This window comes from Oncorhynchus masou, chromosome 2 (genome assembly GCF_036934945.1).
Source record: "Oncorhynchus masou masou isolate Uvic2021 chromosome 2, UVic_Omas_1.1, whole genome shotgun sequence".
NCBI lineage: Eukaryota > Metazoa > Chordata > Actinopteri > Salmoniformes > Salmonidae > Oncorhynchus > Oncorhynchus masou.
Window position 1 is genome coordinate 42,507,752 of NC_088213.1, and position 18,609 is coordinate 42,526,360.

Consider the following 18,609-nt stretch of genomic DNA (forward strand, 5'->3'; position numbering starts at 1 on the left):
ATTTTGAGATTACCGAGGGACTCAGAGTCCCACCTGCTCCACCATAGACCTTTGAGACAGGAAGGCAGGGCAGACAGTTGAACTGAGGCATCTACATTATTGCTGTAGGGAATTCCCTTAGGACTCCCTATATGGCTTTGGGTTTCCCCATCTATAGATCCAGGGTAGATTAGGGATATTGGCTGAAGTGCATGCCAGAACTGTGAGTCATGTGATACTTAGCCTTTCTACTCTTACTCCCATTCTTGGTGTGGTGAGGCCTACTCCTGCTGCCAGGAACATCTAATAAAACAGGTTTTGTATTTGTCAAAGGCTTGAGGGAAACAAGCCTTCTGCTTTTCTGCTCAATGACACTGATTTTGCTACACTGCAATACAATATATTTAATTTATTGAACTTGTCATTCCAGCAAGCTAAGTGTGCTTATATGTTTTTCCCGAGCACACACAATTAGGCTACCTTTTCTGCAATTCCTGAGAGGGCGTGTGCACCCCTCATACATCCTGCATCAGTCTCTGATACAAGGCGTAACATTCCAAACAAAAAAACTCAGATTGGATAGTGTGTCCTTTAAACTAATAAATGCTTACTACCAAACAGCAAGCTATGAGTTCACATTAACATACATATTGCTTATTGTCCATAAAAGCTACTCTCATATCAAACAGTTGATGTAATTCCATAGTAGAGACAGAAGGTGACACTGTTCTCCTAGTAAAATTCCCTTCCAGAACTTGGTTCTGCAAAACCCTTATGATTGATAGCTTATGATGTGTTTGAAGAGCCGAGTAAGTGGAACTCAGCACACAAACCATAAAATGTTCTACTTGAAGGGTTTGGGAAGTCTATAACCTTATCCTCAGCTAAAGTCAATCTAACAAATTAACAGTCGACTGACTGATAGTGGTGAAATGAAAACGTGATAGACGGGTATAAATGAAACATTTCCTCATGAGTCATGCCTCATAACACTCTGCCTGCATGGGAAAGAACTTTGGTATTGTAAGGTTGCCAAATAGGTTGCTTATTCCCCAAGGCACATTAACAGAATCTGATGAGCTTGTGACAGTTGAGTTTACTGACTACATAATTGAATGGAAATTCATGTTTTCATGTCTTGGAAAAGTTAATTCCCTATTAAGTGCCAATCAAATCAAATTTTATTTGCACATGCTTACTTACAAGCCCTTAACCAACAATGCAGGTTAAAAAATCTCTTTCTCTCTCTCTATATATATATAACAAGTAATTAAGGATCAACAATAAAATAACATTAGCGAGGCGATATACATGGGGTTCCGTACAGAGTCCATGTGCAGGGGCACTGGTTAGTCGAGGTAATATGTACATGTAGGTAGAGGTAAAGTGATTATGCATGGATAATAAACAAAGAGTAGCAGCAGCGTAAAAATGGAGGGTGGGGTGGGGATAATGCAAATAGTCTGGATTTGATTAGCTGTTCTTATGGCTTGGGGGTAGAAGCTGTCAAGAATACTTTTTGACCTAGACTTGGCGCTCCGATACCACGCGGTAGACAGAGAGAACAGTTTATGACTAGGGTGGCTGGAGTCCTTGGAATGTTTTGGGCCTTCCTCTGACACCGCCTAGTATATAAGTCCTGGATGGCAAGAAGCTTGGCAATCATACAGATGTAAGATCTTAATTTGATCACTCTGTAAATTCACCCTTGGACATTTAAAACTTATAGTGTATTTGAGGTTTTAAAAGGCTTCTAAAGTTTGTTATTTCCACTTACAAATTTCAGACTTGATTTTCCCTTATGAAAAATGTATCAACCCTTACAAAAATGTCCTTTAATTATAGTCCACATAATAATTCACATTTCTTGTTGCTGCAGGATTTTTTTTCCTGTTGTAGGAGACTGGCTCAAATTTAGATCCTCCATCTATCTGTATGCAGTAATAAAATATTTAACCTTGCTACCACACCTCTCCCTATTCATTAGCATGTTAATTTGGTGACTGCACTTCTTTAATACTTGTTTGATTGCATTCCACACCATAGAAATGAGAGGACAGATCCTCCTCCTCATTGATGTGATGTGATCTAATCTCTGATTGCTGATGGCTCCTGTCCAATGAGAGTGATCAAATTAAAGACTGGTTCAGTCCACTCTTAGGTGTGACAGAATAACAAGTCTCACTCTCTTTTGTTTTGTAAGGTGGGATCCAGAAAGTCCTTAATGTGTTATTAAACCACACATGTAAGATCTGGCTTGTAATATCTGGTTCAGTAGTGGTTGGTCAAAGACTGTAGTCTAGCCTAGTAGGCTATTACAAGTGCCTGAAGTTAATCTTTCCTTTGTGGTTGCTAAACAATTTCCATATAAAATTGCAACTGAAAGAACAAACACATTCTATTCCTCCTTTCCTATTCCTTTTTTCTTTGATTTACACTTGCAAAGACCATTCCCCTCAGTCCATCAAAACAAAATCCACTCCTGGGCAATAAGACAAACTCTTCATGTTTCCTGTCTTGAGAACAAAATGGAATAATCTGCCCTTTTCTGTTTCAAAATGTCCTTATTAATATTTTTCTGTTCCCTGTCTTTCAACGATGCAGATGATAGATAACAAGACAAGACCTACTATACATGAAAAACGGCATCATCTCTCGGGTGAACTGTACGCACAAAAAGGAGCAAGTTGTAGAATTTCATTAAACCTCACATATAATATTGGGCTCATTAACACATCGACGGCAAATAGAACAAAGATGCCATATGTCAGGAAACTTAAAATGGAAAAGTAATATTGAGAGTGACCTTTGGGCCCTCTGTCACCTTTACGAACAATAACTAACATGAAAAACAGTATGTTGAACCTACAGGAATCAGACACCATGTTCCTGAGGGTTTATGGCACACAGGGTCGTAGCTACCTACGTGGAAAACTTAACCTAAATCCAATGGTATGGTGAAATTTGTTGTTGATTTAACGTTGAATTCACATTAGTTGACAACTCAAACAAATGTAAATCAAAACTAGACGTTGAACTGACGTCTGTGCCCAGTGAGCAGGGTCTGTTTTAGTGAGGTCCAGAAAGGTTTAAGCTCATTTACTGCATTGCTAAACCAATTCAAAACTCTAAAATGCTATTTGAAGAACAGCAAAAACAACAACAAAAACACACAAAATATTCAAGGATTCAAGGTGTGGGCGCACCGTACCACCATCAGGACAAATTGGACACATTTCCCCAGGATGAGCTACATCTGTACTCCTTACCATGGATGGCAAATATCAGAACTAAAAATCAGATCATTCGAAATACTTTTGATGTACAGTACAGAACTCATACTGTGATTAAAAACGATCATTTAATACATACTGAAGGATCTGTTAGCAGAAAAAGTATTTCATTAACAAAAGGTAAATAAGTTTGCTTTACAGAACCATTTCTTGTGCAGTTTTAAAGCACATTTCCTGCAATTCTACATATTTTGCCATGATTTATGCCAGGTTAATGTGATATCTGAGTGAGAGTGACTGACAAAATCAAATCGGGGCCCCCTGGACGTCAGGGTCACTGGGCACGTGCCCTGCCTGCCTGGTCAGTAATTCGGCCATGATTACTACAAGTTTTGATAGCGAACTAGACTAATTTTCTTAGGTCTCTCTTTATTTGGCTGGGTAGACCATCATTGTAAATAAGAATTTGTTCTTAACTGACTTTCCTAGTTAAATAAAGGTTAAATAAAAAATATATATAAAAATAATAATCTAACATGTTTTAACTGACATGGGCTAATTGAGTGACTGTCAGTGAGTGACATGAAATAAGAAGAAAGCTGCTACAACCAATTCTAGAAATTTAACCTTGTGTATTCTTCTATTCTAACTCTCAACAGTAAGTTCAGACCGACAATTATTATATATTTTTTTTAAATAACCGAGGTCCGGACCTCGGTGTCCTCATATGCAGGGTTGGTTACTTTCTAAATCTAATCCTTTACATTTACCTGTCCAAAATTGTAATCAGTAATGTAACTTTTGGATTACCCAAACTCAGTAACGTAATATGATTACATTCAGTTACTTTTAGATTACTTAAGAGAGACGATTGAACGACATCTATTGCAGGATAAATAAATGTTAAAGTTTACATAGCTGGCCATATAGGGATGTTGAATTTTACTTTATGGGTTGGTTATGTAGGCTTCTTCTAACACATCACTTTCTACTACATATAATAATACGATTAAATTATATATTTACGTTGTTATATCTATTTATAAGTCCAAAAATGCAATTACAGATTGCAATTACAGATTGCCCCTTCAAGTCTATCAAAAGTGTGCAAGTTTGAGCATGTGTCCATTAGGCCTATGGATTAGTTTTTTTATCAGCATGAATTAGATTGAGCAATAGTAGCCCCACTTTTATTCCATCGTCTGGGATCCTCACTCTGCAGATGTTGCAAGAGCGCAACAATGATTGATAGGCAGATTAAACTTCTTGAATTCAACCATTATTGGGTTCACATACATATTTAGATGTGTGAACAGCCATCCACAACAACCACAATTCGTAAAGTGCAAATAGGTAAATCAGAGAGCAGCAGTGTGATTCACATCAATGCGCTATGTAGATATCCGTATGTGATATCCGTGATATCAGGATTGCCGTAGACTACACCACTGCTGTCATCTTTACCTCCAAGCGTTTATTCAAGTTGGATAATCTTTGGATGCCGACAGCAGTCGCATCATTGGACGACATAACTTGGACTGTAGCCTACAAAAGCCTATTCCTGCTCTTTTACTGTGAACCATCAAACAGATTTGGTGTGTCATCATATTGGTCTCTGACTTGTGGTCAGACTCGCTCAGGTGGAACCACGTTAAATTTGCGCCTTTTTTCAATGCTGATTTGAATGTTATTGAGAAAACAGAGAAGTGTCCATTTTTTAGCCCTGCAAACATCCTTTCGGAATTTAAAAGTAATCCTCGAAGTAATCATCTTGTTTTTCAAAAGTATCTGTAATCTGATTACAATATTTTTGCTGGTAGGGTAAAAAGGGATGTTCACATGCCTGTCTGACAGAACCTTTGGGAGGAATGAAGGTTAGGGGCGGAGGGATATACTCCTCCCACCGGGGTCCATCCGGTAGCACTCAGAACTTACCGAAAGATCATGGAGCTCACCCACCCTCATCATGGAAGTAATCGCTACCAAGAAAGCCACCTTCATAGAGAGGTGTTTCAGGGAGGCAGATTCCAACGGTTCGAAAGGCATCTTTGCCAAAGCTGCCAAGACCACATCCAGATCCCAGCTCGCCATTGAGTGGGTCCTAGCTGGACGCAGGCGACAAACCCCCTTCATAAACCTGGAGACCAACGAATGGCTCCCCACTGGCCTGTCCATCCACCCCACATGGCATGCAGATACCCTCTCCGTGTAGAGGCTGCCAAGCACTCATCCAAGCGAGACTGCAGGTATTGGAGGACGTACTGCACCCCACATGACTCGGGCACAACCTCAATACCAGTGCACCAAAAGCAGAACAACCGCCAGCGCAACTGGTATGCCACAGTTGTATCCGGTGCCCTTGCGCTCTGCATGGTGTTCATTATGTCCTCCTGTACTCCTAACATGGACCATTGGTGCCGTTCAGCGGCCAAGCCCACCGACTGAGGCGGTGCGGTCTCGGATGCCACAGAGTTCCCCCGACCTGACACAGCAAGTCAGGTCTCAGGGGCAGTTGACAAGGTGTCCCAGACAACAGGGACAGGAGAAGGCTGAACCAGGGTTGTCTGGGCCAGTATGGGGCCACCAGCAGCAGACGATGCTCCGCCATCCTGGTCCTGTCCAGCACAGCCTGAATCAGGGGAAAAGGGGAGAATGCGTAAAGCTCTAGCCCTGGCCAATCGGGAGCCAGAGCATCCAAGCCCAAAGGACCTGGTGGCTCCAACATGGAGTACCACAGGGGGTGGTGTGCATTGTCCAGGGAGGCAAACAGGTCCACCTGCGCCCTCCCGAACTTGTCCCACAGGTGCTGCAGCACCCGAGGATGTAGGCTCCAGTCCCAAGGTGGTGGGCCCTACCTCAAGAGCATATCCGCTGCTACATTCAGGATGCCAGGTACGTACGCTGTGTGTAGAGACGCTAAACGTCCCTCAACCCAGAGAAGGAGCTCCTGTGCCACAAGATGAAGGCGGTGAGACCTCAGTCCACCCTGATGGTTGTACCCTGATGGTTGATGTAAGCCACCACTGTGGTGTTGTCCGCTCTCACCAGGACATGTCTTCCCTTCAGATATGGAAGGAAAGACCGCAGGGCCAGCAGTACACCTCGGAGCTCTAGTGTATTGATATGCCTGCCACTGGCCGTTGGTCATGCCACCCAGTGACCTGAGGCACTGTGCGGTCACCCGCAGTTGTGGGTGACGGTGGCACTTCGGGTGCAGCTGCTGGGAGTTGAACCACCGTTGCAGAGGCCGGAGATGGAGCAGGCCCAGGGGAATCAGCAACGAGGCCACCGTCAGCAAGCCAGCAGACATTGGCAGGTCAGGGAGGATACCACCCACCCCTGCTAAAAATGGTTGAGGCAAGATAAGATCGCCTGAACCCTTCTGGTGGGTAGGCATGCTCTTATGAGGACTGAGTCCAGTTCCATGCCAATGAAGGCCACCCTCTGGGTTGGCGTCAGATGACTCTTCTTGTCATTTACAGTAATGCTCAGCCTGCCGATGTGGGTCAGAGCATGTCTGTCTGACAGAGTCTTGGTTGGGGCACAGATAATTGAGAATCAAAAATACTTGGGACGTGAGAGGTGCCAGGACAGCCTCCATGCACTTTGTGAACCATGAATTCGTAAGCCGTCCCTTCGAAAATGAATCGGAGGTACTGCAATTGACCTGGATGAACAGGAACATGGAAGTACGTATGTATCCCTCAGGTCCAGCGTCACAAACTACTGGTCCCTGGACACAGCCTGAAACACGTGGGCTGGGGCAAGTATGTAGAACCTCAGTACCTTCAATTACCCATTGAGGTTGCGAAGGTCCAGAATCCATCTCTTTTTGGGACCACAAAATAAGTGGAGTAGAGCCCAGCTAGCCGTTCTGATGTCTTGATCCTGCGGATGGCACTCTTGTCCAGGAGTGAGGAGATCTCTAGCCACAGCGTTTTCTTCAGGGGGTCGGCCACCATGGAGACACAAAGGCCCCTGAAGAACAGGAGCCGGCACCGGAATTGGAGTCGGTACCCCTTGATCATTGCGGACAACACCCAGTGGGACTCCACACCCTCCTCCCACTTTGCCCTTGGAGACCGGGAGAAGCAGCCAAGGCTAGGTAAGGGTGTGTCATGGGTCCTGCCAGGGCCCGCCTCTCCTCTGGCGCCCCAAGCACTTGGGTCCCCCAGGCACGTCCCTATGGCGGTGACAGTTGACAGGTTGTTGCTTCACCGCACGCTGTGCCCCTCCCCGCTGTCATGCCTCAGCATGAGGCGATGGGGCAGGCATCAAAGACTCTGGGGGGTCCCGGCTTCAGTCACGGGTTCCACCAGGGGGGATGCCACCATCACACCTGTCACAAAGGGAAGCCATAAGCTCAACCAAGCCAACAAGGCCATGGAGCAGCTTATGCCGGGACCTGCTTGGAGAAATAGAAACCCTGTGAGGGATGAATTACCAAGTACCTCTGCAAAAACCAGGGAAGACCCATGTGCCCTATAAGGACCATGGCAGCTATCATGGTGTCCAAGGTCGCGTACTCCCCAGAGGCTGAGTGACTCTGGACCTGCAACATAACTCCATGTTCCAGTCTCTGCTGTGAGTCGGAGGCACCCCCTGGCAGAGGCCCAGCTCTCCTGCAAGGCCTCGTGGAACTTGGCAGAGATGACATGGAGAGTCATCACTGTCTACCAGTTTGATGTCCAGTGCAGTGGCTACCCGAGTGAATAGGCTCCTCATAGCCCCTCGAGACGCTGGGCAGGGTGATGAAGCCCCGCTGCCTGCTTCTGATGGCCTGTCAGCCTGGTTGCCCCACTCACGGTGGTGAATAGTGCCAGCATCGCCCCCCAGGAACAGCCTATCACTGGCCAACAGGGAACAGCTGTCGTCGCCATCGAAGTTATCAACCTCCTGACGCAGGGCATGCAGCCTCCGTTTAAGGTGGTCCCAGCGGTCCGACTCCTGCCCCCATCCAGGACTGGCAGCAGATGGGCTTTGCCTGCGGTGGCTCCGGTCACGCTTCCTGGGAGGGGAACTGGGCCCAGTAGAGGTACTAACAGCTCGCTGGTGCACCACTCCTGAGGGAGGGAGTTCGTCCCCAGCCTGAACCCGAGCCTGGCCAATCCACTCGCGCATGGCCTCCAATTGCGCCAGGCGCAGGTGCTCTGAGAACACCACACAAAATTGGCATCTAGTAGGGCGCTCCACTGCCCTTTCCACGTGGCTTAAACACAGGCAGTGCATACACGAGGTATGCGGATCCCCATGGGGGATGCCACATTCACACCTGTCACAAAGGGAAGCCATAAGCTCAGCCAAGCCAACAAGGCCACGGAGCAGGGGTCCGACACCCTGGGAGAGCTGATGTTGTGACCCGCTTGGAGGAATAGAAACCTGGTGAGGGATACCCAGTACCTCCACAAAAAATTGTGAAACCCTGTGTATGAAAAGCAGAGAGACAAAAAAACTGCAACCAGGTAATGGGTTTGATTTATTTGTTTTTTTGTTTTTGTTTTACGCCAACTGCAATGTTACCTACCGGTTTAATATCAAAGCAGTAAAAACAGCACCATATGATGGAATTACTCCGTTAAGGAACTGAATTTAATGTCTCAATGTAGTGGAAAGCCCACCACGATACTCTTGCACTCTGCAGTGGTAACGAACAAGAAAGAAACCTGCAGGGTAATTAGCAGAGAACCAGCGCCTGAGGCACGGGGAGCAGCATGTTAAAGCAATTCACAACACACACATGGAACATGCCAGTCGGCAAGTTGTGTAAGGTAAATTACTGTTTGTGGCAGCATGAGCCACCATACTAATGGATGCACACGGAGTCGTAGTGTAACTCTAACAAAACACAAATACGACAAACCACGGGCGGAAGATATAGACCAACTGCACGTAACGAGTGGAGCACTCAAGAGAAGGGGCTGGCCTTGTCGCCAGCTGCTCCAGGATGCAAACAGCCAGTGAGTATGCTTCCATGCAAGATATCACACTTACCAGTGACTTATCAAGCGAACTTCAGAAAGTTTGTACTTCACAAACTATACGGACGTTTCCGCCGAGAAAATGAAAGAGAACGCGTGTCACGGCCATGAGGTCTATATATAGGGGCAAGCAAGTTAGGTCAGAAAAATTGATTTTCACCAGTTCCTCGTTCGATTGGTGTCCCTATACCAGGACGGTTGTTGCTAACATGCGCTAATGTGACTAGAATGGCATTGTAAGTAACAGCCAACTTTCCAGGACATAGAAATGTCTTATATGGGCAGAAAGCTTAAATTCTTGTTCATCTAACTGAAGTGTCTAATTTACAGTAGGTATTACAGTGAACAAATACCATGCTATTGTTTGAGGAGAATGAACAACAATAAAACAACTTTAATCATGGCAACTGGTTTGATACATTCACCTCTGAAGGTAAATAATGTACTTACATTCAGTAATCTTGCTCTGATTTGTCATCCTGAGGGTCCCAGAGATAAAATGTGGCATGGTTTTGTTTGATGAAATCCATTTTTATATTCAAATGTAGGAATTGGTTCTACAGTTTAATCCCCTACTGTTTTTGTTTGTTGTATTATCTTTTCCCAGATCTAATATGTTATATTCTCCTACATTAATTTCACATTTCTACAAACTTCAAAGTGTTTCCCTTCAAATGGTATCAAGAATATGCATATCCTTGCTTCAGGCCCTGAGCTACAAGCAGTTACATTTGGGTATGTCATTTTAGGCGAAAATTTAAAAAAGCGTACAATCCTTCTGAGGTTTCATGATGCTTGTATCTACACCTCAGTAGATAATTTTTAGATTGTTCTATACATCAGTTGGGGTCTCTATAAGCTGCTGTATGAGGTCCTAAACCTATTGTGAAAGTGTATCCTTGTATAACTAGTGTGAAATGGCAGGCTAGTTAGTAGTGTGCGCTAGTAGCATTTAAATCGGTGAAGTCACTCACTCTGAGACCTTGAAGTAGATGATTCCCTTGCTATGCTAGGCTTTTATGGAGGGAAAGGTAACAAGCCCAGGTTGGTGCAAGGAAAGGGATGGAAGCAACACTTTTATATTGATGCTGTTGACCTGGATCATTGCTGCCGAGAAGGAAGAGGTCAAAAGGGGGTGAGTGTAACCGGTGTGAAATGGCTAGCTAGTTAGCGGTGTGCGCTAGTAGCGTCTCATTGTCGCTGGGATATGAGGTAACAACCGTGCCTGGCCTATGTTAAAAGTGTTTATTTTTTTAAAGTACATTGTTTGTTAGGTATTAAGCCTGTGTTAAAAGATGCTTAAAATGCATTAAAACACAAAAAAGGGATTGTGATTGTGTTGAATTGTGTTTGGGAAATAAAGATAGACCAGTGGAAGCTGGTGGGGGGAGCTATAGGAGGACGGGGTCATTGTGAAAGCTGGAATGGTATAAATGGAAGGGTATCAAACACATTAAACACATTAAACAAATAGAATCCGCGTTTGACTCTGTTCCATTGGTTCCATTCCAGCCATTACAATTAGTCTGTCCTCCTATAGCTCCTCCCACCAGCCTCCTCTGAGATAGGTCATATTTCATTCAGTACAGAAATGTGTAGATGGCTTAATTTACCCTGTCCTGCGACTCAATTTACCCAATATCGGGGTAAATTATGCTAAGAGAAAACAAGCTACAGTATGTTTTCAAAAATGTAACGTTTAGATGAATTCTGAATATTTCCAGGGATACACAACATCCTGAAATATATGTAGCCTATATATCTTTGTTAGAAAGAATACTATATTTCCCTTGACAGAGTGACGCTGAATGTAAAAAAAAGAAGCTACATTTACCCCACTTTCTCCTAGATTGTGGAATAGATTGTGATAGCGAATGATGTCTGGCAAACCTATAGGGGCACTCTTCAAAAAAGCACAGTCCTAGATTGCACCTCGGGGAGCGAGGAGGACTTTGGTGCAGCTTTCAGTCGCAAGATTCTTTCTATTATCAGTCCGTGCTCAGTCTTCCAAGGGAATACATCAGTTCCTCGACTCTCCTTGCCGTTTGGGTTTAAGGCAGAAATCCAGGTTAGTGAACTTTGTATCTATATTTTTCAGCTTTTGTATATTGTTTTTTTTTTATTCTGGAGAAAATAAGAGAACATATAGCCTGCTGTTGTGGTAAATTGGAGAATAAAGAATGGAGAAGGGAGAAAGAGTTGGATAAGCTATCCTTTGTTCTCTTTTGTTCATGTATTTGCATTCCTACCCGTGCGTGCGTGGATTTTCACATTCAACATCTTCGAGCCATGATTTGCGTTTTATTATGTGGATGTTCCAAAGAGTCTTTCCTGGGATTTTAACAATTTGTCTGCGCTATGAGGTGTAGACCTTTTTTTTTTTTATCCAGAAGCATCAGGGTGACAGGGCTGTGTGTGCCCAAATCAATTTATGTAATACATTGAAAAAATATCAAGTGTAGAGTAAGATGACAAATCAAGATTCAAACTTATTAGAAAAAAAGACAAACATATTTTCCATCGTAACTCGTGTACACGCCTGTGGAGCCCCACAAGACGGTATGGCAACATTAACGAACAGTGAGGTAGCGGGGGTATGTGGTTGGTGGGATGGAGTCATTGCGCTTGTGCCTTCCCTGTCGATAATATGTCGTTTTTAATCATTACTTATATTTGTTCTATAATGACAAACATCAAAGACTGCCATCCATCCAAACTATAAAAGTTATACAATCAGTTGGATTTCACAGTTAACATCATTCTGTTGCAGGCATCTAGGATGCCTGTCTCCCAGAGCCTTGCTGGTGCAACAGGAGTTGTAAATTTACCTGCACATTTTCCTTCATCGTAATTTAACGTGTCTTCAGCCCTATTTGAGTTTTAATAGATAATAATACATGGCTACCCGGTAGTGTTTACGGTAATCTGTGTGTGATCATATTGCTGTAATGGGTTTATCCCTCACACCCCTAAACCGGTACTATTTAATCCCCTCGTCGCCTATAGGCTCCATGTACTTCCCCAATGTGTGAGCATTGTCATGTGCTTTTGGCAGATCTATCTTGAAATCTATTTTTGAAATGTCTGACTGTTTTCTTTTAATGTGCATGTATAGGCAAATGTCATGTAAACCGAGGAAATTAATTGAGTCAAACACATGTAAATAACTCGCGCAATTAACTTAATTCGCATGCTATAGCGAACTTCAATATGGACAGTAATTGGGAGGAATATGAAAGCCTGTTTATCCGGTAGCCTAGTAGAGGGGACCCATCGCTGCTCTGATATCAGCATGGATGTAGCTGTACAGCCCACAGTCTGCGCTGGCCTGCCGCATGGCTCCCTCTGTCCGCATACCTTCTTGATTGCCCTAATGCAGCACTATGGACAGCTCCTATTATGATCACGCCCGTGTGTTCTGCAGTTCAAATAAATATGCAATATGGAAGTCGCTCTCTCACCCATCTAACAAGAAAGACAAATTCGATTCAACTATGTTTGGGACATTTTGGATAATGGTCAATCGAAGTACTTGCGGAAAATGTCATAGTCTATTGTTCCGTTCGTGATTAGTTTTGCTTCATTTTTTTGAGAACCGCCTGCATGATGAGCATTTTCCACCTTTTGGCTTCACTTAAAACTGTATGTCAGGCAGAAGAAACCTGTAACCTGTAATTCCTGTTTAGTATATCCATTCCCATGGTAAATATAGTTTTCTGTGACAGCCAGCCTACTGTTATATAAAGGAATAATTGAGTACTATTATCACCAAAAATAATCTATCAGATAACATTTAACTTCCAGTTCTCGGTTTTCTGATAGGGGGAAGGGAAGTTGAAGTATGTTGAAATCAGCTCTTCCTCTTACAAGCATGACAATAAGAGTAAAATAAACACAATTTTGTGAGTGAGACCAGTGTGATAAAGTTAACCCTACACACATACTTAGTTAAGCTATATGTATAGCTAAAATAGTGTAGCTATATGTTTTTGTTGTCATCAGTGGAGGGTACTACTACTCGGAATACTACTACTCAGTATTATACCATGGCATTGTTGAATAGTCCTTTCTGATTGGCTTGAAGGGCATTCTAGAGCATGCACTATTTCCCATTATAAACTGGGTGGCTGGAGCCCTGAATGCTGACAGCTGTGGAATACCAGACATTATAAACTGTTTGGTTCCAGCCCTGAATGCTGATTGGCTGACAGCAGTGGTATATCAAACCGTATACCACGGGTATAATTACGTTAATAACCAGTTTATAATAGCAATAAGGCACCTCAGGGGTTTGTAGTATATGGCCAATATACCACGCCTAAGGGCTGTATCCAGGCCCTCCGTGATGCATCCTGCTAAGAACAGCCCTTAGCTATGGTATATTGGCCATATACCACACCCCCTCATGCCTTATTGCTTAAGTATACCACGGGTATGACAAAACATGTATTTTTACTGCTCTAATTACATTGGCAACGAGTTTATAATAGCAATAAGGCGCCTCGGGTTTGTGGTATATGGCCAATATACCATGGCTAATGGCTGTATCCAGGCACTCCGAGTTGCATCGTGCTTAGAACTGCCCTAAATATGTTATATTGGACATATACCACACCCCCTTGGGTATTTTATTTTTTTGCATAATAGAAATCAATGGATATAGTTAACAGTTTACACGTTTTGTTTGAGCTGCTTTTGAAAGCAAAAGTCAAATTGAAAACAGTATTGGTATTGTTGAATTCGATTTTCATAATAGCAGCTAAATCTGATGGCTTGGTTAGCTAAACAAGCGCGTCTGTTTGTTTTGTTACCATGGTAACTACTGTAGCTATCAAAAGTAAACTTGCTAGCTAGCTACTTCAGTGGATGTTGAACACATTTCTACAAGCAAATAGTATACAATGGATGGTATGACAGGGATAATCAACTCTGGGCTCTATGCGTTCTCTGGAAAATAATGTATCTCTGTGGAAGGTCAGTTCCACTCTGAACGCATAGCCCCTTGTTGATTATCCCTTAATTCATTCCCATGCTTTAGTGGTTGCAAAGTAACAGGAGTTTGTGGTCTGTAAAATAACATGTTATCTTATCCATGCTTACCCTGGCCTGAATGTTATTTAACCCTTGCACTAAAGTATAGAGAAAATCCAGACCATAGCCCCAAAAAATGTCTCACCAACCTGTCGTTTTTAAAATACCATGGCATTGTTTCAATACTAATTTCTGATTGGATTCCACGTTGTTCATTATTTTCCACAGAACGCATAGCCACTCATTGATTTTTTCCCTTACTTATTTATACACAGTGCACTAGATAGCAATAGGTTAGCAGATTATACAATAATTTTCACCAGGCTTGTTGAACAGGTCCTAGTCATGCACAACAAGTGCTCAATAGGTTCCCAAAACCTATAGCTAAAAACAATTGTGTTTTTTAACTGCATTTTGTGAACTCAAGTCCCCCCTTCCTCCTCTAACTGTGCCTCTAACCTGCTATTCTAAAAGTATACCAGTGTGAATAAGTGTACAACTAAAACAGACCATTAAAGGGCAACAGTAGAATGGGAGGCTCACTTGGCACATAATAACATTACCTAAGTCTCCAGAGAGGGTCTCTTGTCCTGTGGTTTATACAAGAGCACTGGATAGTTTAGAACTTGGAGTAGTTCCCATGCAGTGGTCGTTTGTCTTTTTGCCAAAAGTATTTGGCAGAGTGTGGTCTCCAGATTGAAATGCCTTCCCCCTTTTAAAGCCCGACTGAGTGCTTTCTTACAACGGAGACAGGCGGCACTATGTTGGCATGATTGCAATGCTTTGAATTTTATTCAGCTTTAACTCGGTATTGAGGTTTGTGGTGGGTAATTAAAGGAAATTGATATATGCTATGCATGGATTATCAAACGCAACAACCTGTCACACTTGTTTAAGTCATTCTGATTTTATTATTCACTTTTAGGAGACACCATGGGAGGCAAGCTGAGCAAGAGAAAGAAGGGGTATGATGTCAGCGACCCAAAAGACAAGAAGGAGGAGATTACTGTGGCTGCTGTGAGTGCCGTTGAGGCCATGGCCCATGCCGTGGAGAGCAAAGCACCAGCTCCGGTCGCTGAGTTGGTAGCGAAGGATGCTCCTAAGGTGTCTGCTGCGGTAGAGGGAGCAGTGGAGTTGGCAGCGGTAACCATCACAGAAGCGACAGAAGAGGCCCTGTCAGCTATAGAGGATGTGGCCAAGGGGGCCACCGCAGAGCCAGCGGCTGTACTAGATGAACCTGTGGCAGAACCGGCAGAACCAGCGCCAACAGCAGAAGAGCCCGTGGCTTCAGATGAACCAGCTGCAGCACCGGAAGAACCTGCAGCCCCAGAAGAGCCAGTGTTGACACCGGAAGAATCTGCAGGAGTAGCAGAGGAACCAGCTGCAGCTCCAGAAGAGCCAGTGTCAGCACTGGAAGAACCTGCTGCAGCTGAGGAACCAGCAGCATCACCAGAGGACCCTGTAACAGCACCAGAAGAACCAGCGGCACTAGACGAAACAGCAGCTGCACCAAAAGAGCCTACAGTGGAAGAGCCTGTACCAGAAGAGCCTGCGGCAGCACCAAAGGAACCTGCACCAGAAGAGCCTGCGGCAGCACCAAAAGAGCCTGCAGTGGAAGAGCCTGTGGCAGCACCAAAAGAGCATGCACCAGGAGAGCCTGCGGCAGCACCAACAGAGCCTGCACCAGAAAAGCCTGAGGCAGCACCAAAAGAGCCTGCACCAGAAGAGCCTGCGGCAGCCTCTGTGGGCCTAGACGCAGCACCAGAAAAGGATTCTGAGGCTACAGAACAAGCCACAGAGGTGGCAGACACTACAGAACCTGAGCCTGCTGCTCCAGAGCCTGAAACAGAGACTGTTACAGGAGAGGCCCCAGAACCTGAGGCTGTGCCCGATGCACCAGTAGAGGCAGAAGCAGCTTCACCCGCACTGGAGGAGGAGCCTACATCAGTTGCAGAAGTTGTGTCAGAGTCAGCCACAGAGGCAGCCGCAGAGCCAGAGGCAGCCGCAGAACCAGAATCCGTCCCAGAACCAGCCGCTAAAGAGCTCCCCCTACCTGTAGAAGAATCCGTAGCAGAGCTTGAACCTGAAGCTGCTGATGCAGTAACAGAGGCAGCAGAGTCAGAGGCTGCCGACATTGCAGAATTCATCCCGGAGATCATAATTTCAGAATCTGCTGCACCTGCTGCTGCAGAGGAGGCCAGCGCTGGGCCACAGGAGGCTGTGCTGGACAACAGGGAAGTTGTTTCCGCAGAGGAGGCTACTGCTGAGCCTTCTGCCCCTGAGGTCAATGGGGAGTGTCAGGAGCAGGCAGCCGAGCCGGCTGCCGTGTCTGCCCCGGAGCGACAACAAAAGGAATGTGTCAATGGCATTGACAAGCCAGAGGATGCCGTTGAGGGGCAAATTGACTGTGAATTAAAAAAGGACTTGAACCTGACTGGCGACATCCATATTCCTGAGGCAATCGGTGAGGCAATAAGTCAGGCTGTTGACTTGGTCTGAAGCTAATATAAATGTGTCCCTAAAGTCCCTAATGATCCGAAAAAACCTCCAACACAAGCTTCTGAAGATAAATAGAAAAATGTCTGTTATGGCAAAAGGAGTTTCCGGTTAACTAAAAGGAAATACAACCACTCAAGTGTAGAGGGGGGGAGTGAGGTACATGTGAAGGAAGAGATGTAAGACATGGTTGCAGTGTTGAGTCTTTGTGCCCCACACGTCATTGCATAGGGGCAGCCTGTGTTTGCAGCATTTGTGGTGAGATGACAGCCAGCCAACATTTGAGGGATGAGTATAGTAAAACAAACAACAACAAAAAAACTGGACAACAGAGAAAAAAACGTGACATTGACATTGGAAATTTTGAATGGAATGAGTAGTCTTGTCTTTGTGTGTGAGCCTGATGATTATTATTTTAAAAAATATATATCGGAATAGCATTCAATAGTGATCTAACTTAGACTTTCACATATCCTTTCCTTAATTAACTACATGACAAAATAATGGATGAAAAGTTTTGGCCTTTTATAATGGTGCAAACAGTAAGGAATATTCATTGATGGCTTAGAATGGAGAATAAAAAAAGACTGTTGTACCTGATTGTTCTTTTGTTGTGATGTATTCTACATAAATTAGGCAACGGCCATTTGACACAGGGCCTTATCGTATAATGACAGGTCATTTTAGTCAATTTATTTCAACTGTATTTTAAGATACCTTTATGATTGATTATAATAAGTAAACCTAGGTGCAAACAATGGAGATCTTTGAAAACTGAAATTCGTCCAGTGCTTTATTGTTGTTGGCTGATAGATTGAGTGCACCAATATCAGCAGTCGGAGACATTATCGACAGAACATCATTCATTTCAAACTTCTACAGTTATGTACAGACCAGGTTTCTTTTGGGTTAGGGGTCGCCGGATTGTATTACCTGTAGGCCAATGTCCTCGAGGTCATTGGCCTTGCAAATATTTTGTTTGGTGAATCTTGGCTTGCCTGTGTTTTTGTTTGAAAAATATGACCATGTTAATGCAAGCAGACAGATAATTTCATAGGTCATCTCTTCCTCTACCTCTTACATCATAATAGCCCATCTCACTGGAACTCCAAGCTGTGGTAGGCAGGCAGCACCATAGAAATATAATGAATAGAGAGGGCTTGGAAGCTCTGACCCTGGCAAAAGATGCGGTAAAGAGGTCAATGGAACTCGACCGAAACAATGGAAATGCCATGGAAACACATGCGGAAATATGCGGGAAAGATCCCAAATCTCCTCATTGCCTACCAGCAAAATTTGGATAGATTTAGGCTAATGTTTGTATGTGTATTTCACAATATGTTGAGGTAAAAATCAGAATATAATGCTTGTATAGATGTCAACCCCAAAACATTTTCTTGTCATCGTCACCAATCAACAGTACTGCAGTTAAAAAAACGACTTTGACTACCACCACCAATTTCTCTATGTTACATGTAGCTATGCTACCAGCTTATACGAACAGGAGTTAGCATTTAGCAGTCACTTCTTCTAAACCAGAAAGGGAACAACTTCTAAATGTTATGCAGTGAAAGCGGCCAAATGTATCAAAATTGGACTTTAGTAACCACATTGTGGGCCAGTTACAATACATCAATCATGATGGAGTTGACGAATATCCACTTTTTATAAATCAAATTTGTTGAATTTGCACCAATCCGACATCTTTCTTCTAGCTCCCACTGTCTGCGTTCCATTGACCTCTTCACCGCTTCTATTTGACTGGTAAACTCATGGGTACACTTGCAATGGCTGCCTGGTATTGTGAAGCAATCATTTCCATGGTAATTTGGAATGTCCTGTCAACTGATGCTCGATTGCCATGGTGATGTAGAATATTCATTCAAATGATG

General features: G+C 43.9%; 1 protein-coding gene across 1 annotated transcript; it reads left to right on the forward strand.

Annotated features, from left to right (window-relative positions):
* Nucleotides 1-11,102: 11,102 nt before the first annotated feature.
* On the forward strand, nucleotides 11,103-17,312 carry LOC135505052 (skin secretory protein xP2-like). Its single transcript, XM_064924085.1, has 2 exons — nucleotides 11,103-11,258; nucleotides 15,147-17,312. Exon 2 carries the CDS (start codon nucleotides 15,155-15,157, stop codon nucleotides 16,718-16,720), a length of 1,566 nt encoding a protein of 521 aa, XP_064780157.1. The 5' UTR covers nucleotides 11,103-11,258; nucleotides 15,147-15,154; the 3' UTR covers nucleotides 16,721-17,312.
* The last annotated feature ends 1,297 nt before the right edge of the window (nucleotides 17,313-18,609 follow it).